Raw genomic sequence first — 13,975 nt, forward strand, 5'->3', positions numbered from 1 at the left:
AGAGCCTGACAGGTGGGGCTTTGTGTCCCAGCAGTCCTCTTCCAGGGGGGTGACCGAGCAGACCTCCCCTTAATCCAGTTCCCTGTCATGTGGGCTGCGCTGGCCACCTTCCAGTCACTCACTCCCCAAAGGTCTCTCCCAAGAGCCCCTCTGCCCCCACTCCTGCAGGTGAAGCATGGCGGGCTCCTCATTCCCTGGGTCTCCTCGGTCCTGGACACTCTGTGGTGGTGGTGGGGTCTCACTTACCAACCCCGGAAAGTTCTGTGAGCACCTGCTGTGCCCGAGGGAAGGCAATCCTGGTAGGTTTACACACACCACCCCCCAGGGTTGTGGCACACACGGTGGTGCACCAGCAGCGTGGGCAGGCGCCGGGCGGAATCCGGAATGCAGGGAAGGCCCCAGCTTCGCCCCCAGCTGCACAGAGGAGAGAGACTCATCAACAGCCGGAGTGAGCGTACTAGCTGAGGTGGCATTAGGGGGCGCTAGCAAGGGTCTGAAGGACTCTCTAGGTGGGGTGGATAACTTACAGAGGGGGTAATTCATGAGTGATGCCTTGAAGAAGTTTTACAGCCGAGGGCACAAGAGAAAAAATTCATGTTGGAAAGGCCCAGGTGCATGGAAGAGCGTGGTTCTGAGAACAGGGAGAGTTTAGGGATACGGGTTGGGGAGGGAAGGCACAGAGGAAATGAAGCTGGGAAGGAAGGCTAGACGCCAATTATGTGCGTTTGTCATCCGAGATACTACAGGCATTGTGTGGAGGGAGCAGACAAGTACCAGCAAAGTCGTCTTCTGTTTCTGGTGAGGTGCCAGCTGGACTCCTGAGAGAGAGGTCTGGGGGCCCTGGAGACTTTTGGTTATGACTCAAAGTGGATCAGACAGCCTGGAAACCCTGTTGCCTCCAACACTTAGAAGTGCTGCGTAGGGCTTCCGGTCAAATGGTGGTGTAAGTAAATGCAGTACTCGGAACCTCCCACAACCACATCAAAATTACAGCTGCAGAACAGGCATCACTCAGAACTGCCTGAAACCTAGTGGAATAGAAGTTCTGTAACTAAGGAAATAAAGGAGAAGCCACATCGAGACTGGTAGGTGGGGAGGTGGGTGGAGATGTGGAATGGTCTGATGCCACAGCCACACATGGTTGCTAAAAATTGGGAGGGATCTCAAATGTGGAGGTCCCCCCTGAGGAGCCAGGTCCCAGCCCCACATCAGAACCCCCACCGCAGGGTTCCAGTGCCAGGAAGATAAGTCCCCACAACTTCTGACTGCAAGAACCAGCAGAGATTATAGCTGGGTGAGACAGAGGGCAGCTGGAGTCCAATGTTTCTCTTAAAGGGCCCACACACAGACTTAACTCGGATTCACTCACCCTGAGCTCCAGTGTTGGGACAGCAGCTCAGAAGGCACCAGGGACCTATGGGAGGAACTGAATTGTCTGGTTTTGGGGCCAGGCCTGGAGGGGCAGCTTTTTCCCAGACAGAGGTGCTGGCAAAGGCCATTGTTCCTTTGCTCAGAATCCCCCACTCTACCCAGAGCCAGCAGGCGGGCACCGTATCCAAGTCTTCATCAACCTGGCTATCACTGTTCGCCCTGTCCTGGTGATTTCCTGAGACCCTGTCCCATCCAACTTGCGGACTCACCCAAGCTGTTTCCAGTGGCTTTTGCAAACAAATGGCCTCTCTTGGCTCATGCTTCTGACTTTCATAAAATCTCTCAAACAAGCAGCATCTGGCCTCTGCCTACCCCATACCTCTTGCTAAGTGTCCCCAGGCTCGGCACTAGTGGCAGCCAGCCTCAGTTCCCAGCTTGGCCCCTCCCGGGCACCTCCAAGCCCAGCACAAGTAGCAGCCCCTCTGCTGGTAGCTCTGTAGCTCATGCCAGGCAGGTCATGGGTGGTGGCTGACCTAGTACCTCCCAGGAGGCCCCAGAGCCAGTACAACCAGTGGACAGCTTCAGACTGTACCAGATTACAATGCAGCTGCCTCCATGAGTAACGCACTCAGACTCAGCAGTCCCTATTGAACCAAGTCCTGCTCCCTCCCTGGAGTTGAACCCTGAACAGTACCTTCTCTGCTGTAGCCTCAGCCTTACCTCGCAGCTGATTGGCTTTGCGGGCAGGGGACAGTCCCTCCCAGTGATGTTGCAACAGCAGTCATGGATCAACTACAACAGAACAGTACACACAGGGGGCACAGCTGGAGTGCCCAGCTTGGGTGGCAGGGGAGGCTGCCCCACTGGGTCCTGTGGGACACCTAGTACATACTTTACCAAGTCTGGGAGATGGAGCAGCTCTACCTAATACACAGAAACAAACACAGGGAGGCAGCCAAAACGAGGAGACAAAGAAACAGGTCCCAAATGAAAGAACAGGAGAAATGCACAGAGAGAACTAAATGAAATAGATCAAGCAAACCACTAGATACAGAATTTGGAACAATGGTTATAAGGTGCTCGAGGAACTTAGTGAGAACTTCAACAGCTTGAAGAAGGCCATGGAAACCATAAAAAACAAAACCATTCAGAATCGAAGGATCTATTAATTGAAATGAAGAATAAATCACAGGGAATCAACAGTAGAGTAGATGAAACAAAATCAAGTCCAGATCAGTCTGGAAATAGAGTTTAAAATGTGATACCTTGAGCCCAGCAATTTCACTTCCAGACCCATGTGCACAAGGTATGGAAACTAGATCATACAATGCACTGAATGCACTGAATCACTGAACAATCTGTTTGTAGTTGTAAAAAGTTAGAAACAACCTAAGTGTCTACCTGCATGAAGGTGGCCAGACTGGTACCACGGGACACTAATCAGTGGTTTACACTGTGTCAGCATGGGTAGCTCTGAAAAAACTATCAATGTTGGACACACAGTAAAACCGCCAGTGGAGTTCAGCTTCTGGTTAGGATGTAAGGAAAAAGGAGCAAGGAGCAGAAGTAGTGCTACCATTTATGTACTGTGTGAAAACAGGAAGACACTGCATATTGGTTTGGATGTGCACGTTTGAATAAATGTTCTCAATACACGCAAGAGAAGGATAAAGACCACATTCAGAGCCCTGGTTGGTGTAGCTCAGTGGATTGAGCATGGGCTGCAAGCCAAGGGTCGTTAGTTCAGTTCCCAGTCAGGGCACATGCCTGGGTTGTGGGCCAGGTCCCCAGTGAGGGCCTGTGAGAGGCAACCACATATTGATTTTTCTCTCCCTCTCTTTATGCCTCCCTTCCTTCTTTATAAAAATAAATAAAAGCTAAAAGAAAAAAAGAGACCACATTCAAGAGAGTAGGAACATTTTGGAAGTGAGAAAACAGAGTGGAATTGAAGAAGGTTGTGCAAGGAATTTCAACTCTGCCAAAGTTAAGATTTGATAATGCTGGGTAATGAGTACATTGGTGTCATTGTAATTTTCTTTATTTTCTGTATGATTGAAATGAAGGGAAAAGAGAAAGAAAAACAGGCTTGGAGCAAAGAGGTGTGATGGCAGGAATGAGGGTTGGAAGGTGGCCAGGAGACAGGACCAAGAGCAGATCTCTGGGGATCACCCACATTTGAGGGGTGTTCAGATGCAAAGGGGCTTATGATGAGGCTGGGGGAGTGGAGGAGAACTGAGGCAGCCAGGGTGGGAAAGAACAGAGCGTGGTGTGTGTGTGCAGGAGAATGCCGAGTCCTGAGAGGAGGGCCTTGAAATGGGCCGTGAGTTATGGTAACTGAGCAAGCAACTTGGGCAGGTAGAGAAGGCTGCAAGCAGACACACGGGTTCAGAGCTGATGGTAGTGGAAACCTCTGGGAGGAAGCCTGCTCAAAGGGAAGGAGAGCAGCAGCCTGGGAGGGGCAGAGCCAAGGGAAGCTGGAGTTTGCAACTCCGGTGGTGCAGAACCTGAAAGTTCAAAGCCAGCCAGCTTGACTCTGTCCTCTGAGCCCAATTCGGAGCCCCCACCCGTGTGCATCTCAGGTCCCAGGCTGCCCAGGGACAAATGGGGCTGGAGGGACAAGGGCACCTGTGGCCATTCTGTACTGTTCACACTAAGGATTAGCTCTGTCTCTCCCCTGTGTGGGAGGGATGGAGGGGGCCCCAATACAGCCAGTGTTGGGAAGTCAGCTTTGGGCCTGTCGTCAGGCTCCAGCCTGGTGGCCCCTGGAAACATGTGGCCTGTGGTCTCCCACCTTTAACTCTGCCCTGCGTTCAGGTACTTGTTGTTGTCTCCGGAAGGAGCAGCACTGAGGCACGTTGCTGTGAGACTCCCAGTGAACCACTTAATTTCTCTGTGTCTCAGTTTCTAGAAGTGGAATAGGGGGATATTATCTATTTGCAAAGTTGTTACAAAGGCTAAACAATAATACTTATCAGCAACTGTACAGGGTGCATCCTGGTGTCAGATGTGCTGTCACTCACCCAGGAGCCACTTAGAGGTGATCTCTGACCCTGTTAGAGATGCAGAAACTGAAGCTCGGAGAGTCCATAGTTTGTTTAAGTCACTTACCTGATTGGCCGCAGAACTGGAATTTAGTCCAGCTACACTGCCCCAGTATTGAACAATACGTATGAAAGTGTTTTATAAACTGTCAAGTGCCATACAAACGATCACTTGTTTTTATTTCCTCCTTGATGAACTTCAGAGAGAAGAACAGAGCCTTTACCAAACAGGGAGCAGGTGCTATTTTTGCCACAATACCAGGTGGTGAGGATGGGGCAGGGGCGTGGTGCTCGATGCCCATGACCTCTGGACCTCCGCAGCCTGCACTTCTAGAGGCTTAGAGCCTCAAGTTGTCTCTCTCCTCCATACTGAAAAAGTGGAGGCCCCCAGGGGTGTCATTTCTCCCTCCAGTCTGGTTTTCCTCCTTCCCCTGCAGCTGCTCTGAGGTACATCCACACACAGACACGCACACACGCCCCGCTGTCCCAGGAAGGAAGCTGAGCGAAAGCCTTTGCCTCCTGGCAGGCCGCCCGTCTGTGTCAGCGTGTTCACAGCTACCGAAGTCATCCTGCTTTACCCTTTCGCTCAGATAAGTCCCTGCCCAGTAGCTGCACAGAGACAGCTCGCCAGGCCCAGAGGGCACTTCACAGCTCATTTGGTCAGACAGCCTCATGTAGTTCACGTGTGGATTCTCTGCACTGCCCCAGTCCAGGGCCTCAGCGCCTCCCAGCTTCTTCATAAACCTCGAGTGAATGATGAATATTGATGTTTGCCTCTCGGAGCCCATTTAAATTCTCTAGCCTTACTCCCAAAGTCCTTGAATAGAACGCCCCGTGCCATCGTACATGCCCTGGGCTGGCCAGCAGAGCGGCAATGGATTACCCTCTGGGGCAGTGATCCAGGGACACAGTATAAAGGAGGAGGTGGGGGCATGGTCCGAAGCGTTTGCTCCCGTTTATGAGTTCTGTAGCGGGTGTGTTTCATAGTGTGCGTGTGTCTCCACGGCTGTGTCTCTCCATTAAGACTTCCTTAAGCATTCCAAGGTCAAAATCCTGTATAAACAGCTAAAACTCTGGTGTCCCGGGAAATAGGAATATTAATTTCCTCTGGGCTTCTGTTGTTTTCATTTGTTTTGGTGTTTTTGTCTGTAAAATGAGGGTTTTGGCCTAGATAAATCATTTGTAAACCTTTTAAACTTATTTATTTAACAGATTTTTAAAATTATTTTATATATTTATTTTCAGAGAGAGGGGGAGAGAGGGAGAGAAACGTCAATTGGTTGCCTCCGGTGAAGGACCTAGCCCACAACCTAGGCATGTGCCCTGACCGGGAGTCCAACCAACAACCTTTTGGGGTATGTGGGGGGTGGACAGGACAGGACCAGCTGCCACCTATGTGAGTCTGGTGGGTGGGTGGATGCTCAACATGTGATGATAGGCATGATTCGACCATAAAGTCAGGTGCTGTGGAGTGAATAATAGGGGAACCACCCTGGCCCGGGGACAGCAGGAAGGGGGGTTTAAGCCTAGATCTTAAGGAAGAGCAGAAACTAGCTGGAATAGGGGGTCAAGAAGAACACTCCAGGCCGAGTGCAAAGACCAGAAGCTGGAGAAGAGGCTGTTCGTTCCAGGAATGGTGTGGGGTGCGTCTGGCCAACGGGGAGGGCACTGGGTCTCCAGGGGGTGCTGAAGAGACGAGCAGTGCACAGGGCTCTGAGGCCCTGTTGAGAGTGTTGTTTTTTAGCCTAAAGACAATGGAAAACTTTCAAAGGACTTGAGGCAGAGGAATGTCACGATTGTATGTGTAGTTTTTAAAGGCCTTCTGTCATGTAGTTGTGACCCCATACGTATTTGAATGAGGTAGTAGGATGAATTAAAGGGAGCCCTCGTTGTGAAGAATAGGGTGAGGGGGCAAGGAATCAGTGAGGAGAGTGAGGACGGTGACCACAGAGACAGGAGAGAAGTGGGTGAGACATTTAAAAGACTGAGTTGCCAGGACTTAGTCATTGGCTAGATGGAGAGGCAACATACTCAAAGGTTATTCTCAGGATTCGGGCTTTGGCCACAGCCTAAAGCACAGTGGGGTTGTCAGATTTGCAGGACTGGTCAGGGGTGGATTCGGGACATGTTAAGGCTGGGGTCACTGTGGACATTGCCAAACAGATCTGGAGGTCAGAGAGATGGAAGTTATGTTGACATCCTGGTGGCATTGGAGGCGTGGGGCAGGAGACCCCTGAAAGAGAGAGTACAGAGGGCCAAGCGGGGGGTGTTCATCTCCCCTGAGGACCCTCAAATTTAATAGAGGTCGTGAAGAAGCCTGCGAAGGGAGAGAAAACAAAAAAGGAAAAGCAGGAAAGCTTGGTACCGTGGAGAACAAGGGGAGAGTTTCATGTATATCAGGGTGTTAGTGGTGAAAACACCACTAAAGACACAAGCTGCAGTTAGATCGGAACTGAAAATAAAAATACCCTAGCAACACAGAAGTGTTCTTTGGATTTTGCAAATGGAGATTATTGTTCACCTAGCAAGGAGTTTGTGAAATGAAGACCATCTATAAAGGCAGGTCTTTCCAGAAGTTTGGGGAATGGAGGAGGGAGTTGTGGTCGGAGGAGCGTGTGAGGTTAAGGAGGGATTTTTCGTAGGTTTAGAAGCACACGGGGTGGGAGGGGGCTGGGATGGGAGTAAAAGACAGAATACTGTAGTTGAAAAATAATTAAATTTTAAAAAAAGCACACAGGGGTAAATAGAGAATGGGTATATCAGTTAGGTTCAGTCAGGGAAGCAGAGCTGTTTGGAGATACACGTAATGAAGGATCTGTTATAAACATGTGACCTTGCACAGTGTGGGAGCCTGTGACCCTGTCTGTGTGAAGTTGTCTCTGTGTCTGGTGCTGTACCTTGAAGTCCATAAAGAGGCAGTTGGGAAGGGAAGAGTGATGTAAAGTGAGGAAAGCAAGGGAAAGCTGGAACCTTAGAAGGTTAGCTGGGACCCTTACAGATGAACTGGAACCTCCATTGTTTTGCCATTGACTGCATTCCTCCAACTTGAATGATGAGCACGTCGTGCAGAGTACTGGTGTTCTTTGTCATAGAACTAAATGTGCCCCCGGCCCAGGAGTTGGAGAAGCTAGAGCCGGAGGAGCTATGGGACTGGCTGCTGTTGCATGCTAACCAGATGACCCCAAAGACAAGCTATGGTGCGCATGATCTGAAACTGTCTGGTGCCTTGCACTAACTTCATGAGCATAAACGAACATGGCCTCTTCTTTGTGGTTGTGTGTCAATTCTTGGATAAAGTGTCTCATGCTAATTTGGAATTAAACAAGGGAATTCTGCGGACTGTAGTCCAGTTTAGGTAAGCTGGCAGAATACAAATCCATCATAGAAGACTACTTCATTTTTTTAAAAAGATTTTAATGATTTATTTTTAGAGAGAGAGGAAGGGAGGGAGAAAGACAGGGAGAGAAACATCAGTGTGTGGTTGCCTTTTGTGTGCCCCCAGTGTGTACCTGACCCACAACTCAGGCCTGTGCCCTGACTGGGAATCGATTTGGCAACCTTTGGTTGGCAGGTCAGCACTCAATCCACTGAGCCACACTAGCCAGGGTGAGATTACTTCATTTTTAAGCAAGTATTTATTAGCAGACCCAGGCACTGTTTTAAGAGCTAGGGATACAATATAAGTCAGAGTCCATCATTACAGATCTTAAGTTCCAACAGGGAAATCAGGCAATAGCAAGTACATATATGATACAATGCCAGACAGGGATAACTACTCTTGAAAACAAAAGAGAAAGAGAACAGTGAGTTTTAGAGGTGGGAGCTGGGTTAGAAGGAGGTTATAGTAGCGAAGTGATCACAGGAAAGAGTTTTTCAGGCTGAAAACTGTATGTGCAAAGGCCCTGAAGCAGGAATAAACTTGTTCAAGACACTGCAAGAATGCCAGAGTAGCTGGAGCAGAATTAATGAGGCAGAGAGGGTTAGAAGATGAAGGAGAGGAAGCCGGTGTTCGGAGTGCGGTGTGGGAGGCTGGTGCTGCCATGACCCTGCAGGTTGATAGGGTCTTTTTCAGCAGAACCTCAACCTCAGAGGAGCTAGGTGCTTGCCCAGAACCCCTTGGTAGTGGATCTCAGAGATGGAATTCAAATCCAGCATCCTGACGCAGGGCGTGTTCTTCCCCTGGAGCTCATCATGGTTGGATGGGGAAGTCCTCACAGAAGACAGCACCTGGGAACCACCCCGCAGAGCAGGAACACACCAAATCAAGGCTGATTTTGATCAGGCGGCTGAAGATGTAAGGAAGCTGAAAGCAAGGCCGGATGATGAAGAACTGAAAGACCTGTACGGGCTCTACAAACAATCTGTGATTGGAGACATCAATATTGAGTGTCCAGGCATGTTAGATTTGAAAGGCAAGGCTAAATGGGAAGCATGGAACCTCCAAAAAGGATTATCGAAGGAAGATGCCATGAATGCCTATATTTCTAAAGCAAAAGAGCTCATAGAAAAATATGGAATTTAGAATCCAGCCTATGAAAAAACTTTCCAAAGCCTTCGTAATGGTATCATGACCTAACATTAGTGGAGAAATGCACTGTTAACTCTACATATCATGAACGTGTTTGCTAGTAACATGAATTATAGTCCTTAATTAAGAGGTATAATGAAACTATGTTTAAGGAAATGTTACTTGTTAAAACAAGGTAAACTTTTTTCACATTTAAAAAATTATCTTTAGCCCTGGCTGGTGTGGCTTAGTGGATTGAGTGCTGGCCTGTGAACCAAAAAGCCGCTGGTTCAATTCCCAGTCAGGGCACATGCCTGGGTTGCAGGCCAGGTTCCCAGTTGGGGGCGTGTAAGAGGCAGCAGATTGGCGTTTCTTTTGCACATTGATGTTGCTCTCCCTCTCTTTCTCTCTCCCTTCCCCTCTCTCTAAAAATAAATAAAATCTTTAAAAATAAAAAATAAAAAAAATTAAAAAAAGAAGATGAAGGAGAGTGAAGACAGCAGCCAGATCATGTAGAATACTCATTAACCTATCCAGTGGCTCCCACAAAGACCTTACTTGGAAGGTTTGTTCCTTTTCTATGAGGTTCTATGAGGTTAAGGAAATCTCTATCTAACCATCAACTGGCCATTAAGTTAACTGAGCCAAGACTTCAGTGGTCATCATGACATAGAATACAGAGTTTGCAGAATTAGTTTAGTAAAGTCACTAAACAAATAACCACTAAAGTAAGTAGCATACCCTATAGAGGAGGCAAAATCCAATTTCCAGAGTTACATTGTATTATTTGACATGTACAGTCTTCAGATGGTATCAGGCGCATTCAGGGTAGTATGGCCATAGATAACATGTACAGTTTTCAATAAAATTTATGAAACATGAAAAGAAATGATAAGAAAATACAATCCCGTATTTACAGGAGAAATAAAGCAATTAATAGAAACTGTCCCTGAGGAAGCCCAGAAGTTGGAATTACTAGATGAATACTTTAAATCAGGTGTTTTAAATATGTTCAAAGAAATAAAGGAAACCATATCTAAAGAATGAAAGTGTGAAAATGGAATATCAGATAGAGATAATAAAAAAATTATAAAGATGAACCAAAAACAAAGTTATGGAATTGAAAGTTATAATAATTAAACAAAAAATGTTGGAGGGGCTCAACAGCAGACTTGAGCAGACAGAAGACAGAATCAGGAAGCTTGGAGGTAGGACATCTGAGATATTTGAAGAAATATTGGTGAAAAACATGCCATATTTGATGAAGAGAACATTCATTTACACATCTAAGAAACTCAACAAATATCAAGTGGGCTATATTCAAAGAGATCCCCATCTGGACACATCATAACCACACTATCAAAACACAAAGACAAGAAGAGAAAGCAGTGAGAGAAAAGTGATTCATCATGTGCAGGGAATCCTCAGTGAAACTAACAGCTGCTTTCTCATTAAAACAACAGCAACATGGTGGCCAGGAGGCAGGCAGTAGGATGGCATTCAAGTGACTAAAGGAGGAAAAGAACTGCCAACCAAGAAGTCTATAGTTAGTAAAACTCCTTCATAAATGAAGGAGAAATTAAGAAATTTTTAGAGCATCTAAATATCTAAAGAGCATCTTCAAAATATTCACAGCTAACAAACATCACAGTAATGAGAGACTGAAAAATTTCCCCCTAAGGTCAGGAACAAAACAGGGATGTCTGCTCTTACCACATATATCCAAGATTATATTAGGGATTGTCAAGAAAAGAAATAAAAGGCACCTAGATTGGCAAAGAAATGGTGAAACTATCTTTGTTGGTTGATGGCATGATCATATATATAAAAGAAAACTCTAAAGAGTCTAACAAAAACAACCAAACAACAACCCTATCAAACTAATAAATGAGTGAAGCAAGTTTAATTAGCATTAAACTAATAAATGATCTTGCAGGATACAAAAGATTAGTGTTTTAAAAATAAGTTGTATTTCTATATACTAGCTATGAAAAATCCAAAAATAAAATTAAGAATATAATTTCCATTTATAATAGCATCAGCAAAAAGAATAAAATACTTAGGAATAGATTTAACCAAAGGTGTGCAAGACTTATACACCAAAAACTATAAACATTGTTGAAAGAAATTAAAGAAGACCTAAATAACAAAGATATCCCATGTTTACAGATCAGAAAGTTTTATTTTGTTAACATGGCAGTACTCCCCTAATGACCCACAGATTCGGCGTAATCCTTATTAACATTTTAACTGCCTTTCTGCACAAATAGACACATTTATATAAAATTCATATGGAAATTTCAAGGACCAAACAGCCAAAACAATCTTAAAGAAGAACAAAGATGGTGGACTGATACTTCCCAATTCCCAAACTTATTACAAATCTGCAGTAATCAACATAGTGTGGTACTGGCATAAGGTTAGAAATACAGATCTGGAATAGGATTGAGTGTCCAGAAAGAATCCCACTTACGGTCAGTTCATTTTTGACAAGGGCACCTAGACCATTTAATGGGGAGCTGTGGTGGGGCTTCTCCTGCAGTCCCCCCAGCCCACTGCCCTGGCTGCCATGGTTAAGAATAATTCTACCAAGACATGATCTGCTTGGGGAGGAAAGGTGGCTGATCTCTCAAAGGAGAAGGGCCAGGAGCCTGTTCCTCAATGGACTTTTATTAGGTTCAATTTGCACAGGAATACAGGTAAAGTTCAGCAATCATTATCAGGCAGTAATGATCAAACAATAGATAACACTCAAAGAACTATGAGGGCTTATCCTGAGTCAGGGTCAATTAGCTAAAGGTCCATAAAACTGGGAAACAAACTCATTTTATGCTTGGACCTGTATCAGAACATTGAGGGCAATCTTAGCAAAGCAGGTTTCACAGGATTTTATGCATTCTTTCCTAGGCCTGATCGCTCCAGGGCATTGTACTGCCCTCCAACATTGTTTCAGGCTTAAGTCAGGCAGGGAAAGTAAGGCAACCGAGAGATTAGATATCTCACAGACAGAATGAGGACTCAGGCTATATCAAAGCAGAGGAGCAAGGGCCCATCACCCCCTTTTTTCATAGCCCCCCAAGTCCTTCCCTGAGGGCCCCTTCACAACCATGTCTGTCTTGGGTTGTCCCTCTCTTAAGAAAACTTACCAATCATTGGCTAACCAGTCATCCACTCAGGGCCAAGCAGGGTGAAATGAAAGCGGGCAGAGGCTGGTGCCTCTGCTGAGAAGATAAGCTTTGTCTCCTTAGTGGCTTATGGTCCCAAGGTGTCTTTACTTAGCCTTAGCCACGGGAGGTTATAGCTTCTGAAACCAGCAGGGCGGTTCCCAACAGAGAAAGAAAGTATTTCAACAAATGATATTGGGACAACTGGAAATCCATATGTCAGAGATGAAGTAGGACTCCTACCTCATACTATATACAAAAAAAATGAACTCCAAAGGGATCAAAGACTTAAATGTCAGACCTAAACCTATAAAACTCTTAGAAGGGAACATAGGTGCCTTAACACCATCATCTACTTGGGCCTAACATTCCCATGAAGGAAACTGGAACTCTTACATTTTGCTAATGGGAATATAAAATGGTGAATTCTATGGTGTCTGAATTATATCTCAACTTTAAAAAAAACAAAACACTATTCTGGCTGCATGTAGGCATGGAGCATAGGTGGGCAAGAGTGGAGACTGGGAGGTTGTTGAAGTCTAGTCTGGGAATGAGCTGATGATGCAGTAAAGCCCAAGGGGTGACGGCTTTGAAAGGTGGGGAGGCTCAGGACAGGAACCGTTGAAGAGGCTGGCCTCAACGGGAAGAGGGACGCCTCCCACATTGAGGTAAGAGGGAGGAAGGGGCTGTGGGTACAGGAGTGCGCATCTTAGAAGAATGGATCTGTCTTTTGGTTTGGTACAGAAAGGATTGTGAACCATTGTGAGCGGAGGATGCCTGGAAACTTCACATAGCTGTGTGCAAGCAGGGAACATGGCCTCGGCTTCCAGGAAGATCAGGGGCCTTGAGGCTGGGCATAGGACCACTGGTCAGGGAAGCAGTCTTCTTGAATTGTACACAGTGATTTTTGAGTTGGAAAATGAGGAAACGAGATGTTTGTTGTATTATTATGGCTCAGTAATATAAGCTATAGCCTGATTTTAATGAATATTCATTTTATTTTTTATTGTTTTCCAAGTACAGTTTTCTACCTTTTCCCCCCACCCCTAATGAATGTTCATTTTATGAAATCAAAGTGACTTGATGGGTCAGGAATTGGTATTTTATTTTACAGTCATAATTTAATTTTTAATTGGGTGTATGCCATTGTGTTGATAAAAGAGTAAAAGGTAGAATTAAAAATAATATTAAATTTAGCCCTGGCTGGTATGGCTCAGTGGATTGCATGCTGGCCTATGAACCAAAGGGGCACTGGTTCGATTCCCAGTCAGGGCATATGCCCGGGTTGTGGGCCAGGTCCCCAGTAGGGAGTGTGTGAGAGGTAACCACACACTGATGTTTCTCTCCTTCTCTTTCTCCCTCTTTCCCCTTTCTCTAAAAATAAAAAATATATATTATAGTAATGTTAAATTTATGTGGTTTAATTGACATTTTTTTTTTATCTTCAGTGTCACACTTAGTCTCTGTAGTAACCATGTGAAGCAAGTTTTATTATTTTCACATTCATTTTTATATAAGGACACGGGGGCTGAGGAAGTTAACACTTTTCTAAGTAGCCTGAATCCAGATCTTCCAAATTTCATGTTCTTTCCACTATTACCCCATGAATCAAGCAGAATACTTTTTTTTTGCTTATTCAAATTCTCAGAGTATGTTGCCAAGGTATCTTTTTCCAGAAAGTCTATTTTGGTAAAATGCCTTTGATACTTGCTCATTCCAGTAACTATTTTAAATAACATTTTTTCTGTTAATATGAATCTAATTGTAGAAAATCTTTTGTAGAAAACATTTAAAAAATCCCACTGAGATAACTACTGTTAATATTTTAGTGTTATTTCTTTATGGTGACTTCCTAAAAATAACCCATATAATAGACACACACACATAATTAT

General features: G+C 45.5%; 2 protein-coding genes across 2 annotated transcripts in view; both read left to right on the forward strand.

The window, feature by feature from the left end:
* Positions 1-13,975, forward strand: part of HIP1 (huntingtin interacting protein 1) — a 139,193-nt gene that overhangs the window by 29,368 nt on the left and 95,850 nt on the right. The gene's annotated exons all lie outside the window — the stretch shown is intronic.
* On the forward strand, positions 8,416-9,369 carry ACBD7 (acyl-CoA binding domain containing 7). The gene is made up of 2 exons (XM_053669409.1): positions 8,416-8,464; positions 8,680-9,369. Exons 1-2 carry the CDS (start codon positions 8,453-8,455, stop codon positions 8,932-8,934), a joined length of 267 nt encoding a protein of 88 aa, XP_053525384.1. The 5' UTR covers positions 8,416-8,452; the 3' UTR covers positions 8,935-9,369.

This window comes from Artibeus jamaicensis, unplaced genomic scaffold (genome assembly GCF_021234435.1).
Source record: "Artibeus jamaicensis isolate MK-2021 breed Jamaican fruit bat unplaced genomic scaffold, CSHL_Jam_final contig_1582, whole genome shotgun sequence".
NCBI classification, from domain to species: domain Eukaryota; kingdom Metazoa; phylum Chordata; class Mammalia; order Chiroptera; family Phyllostomidae; genus Artibeus; species Artibeus jamaicensis.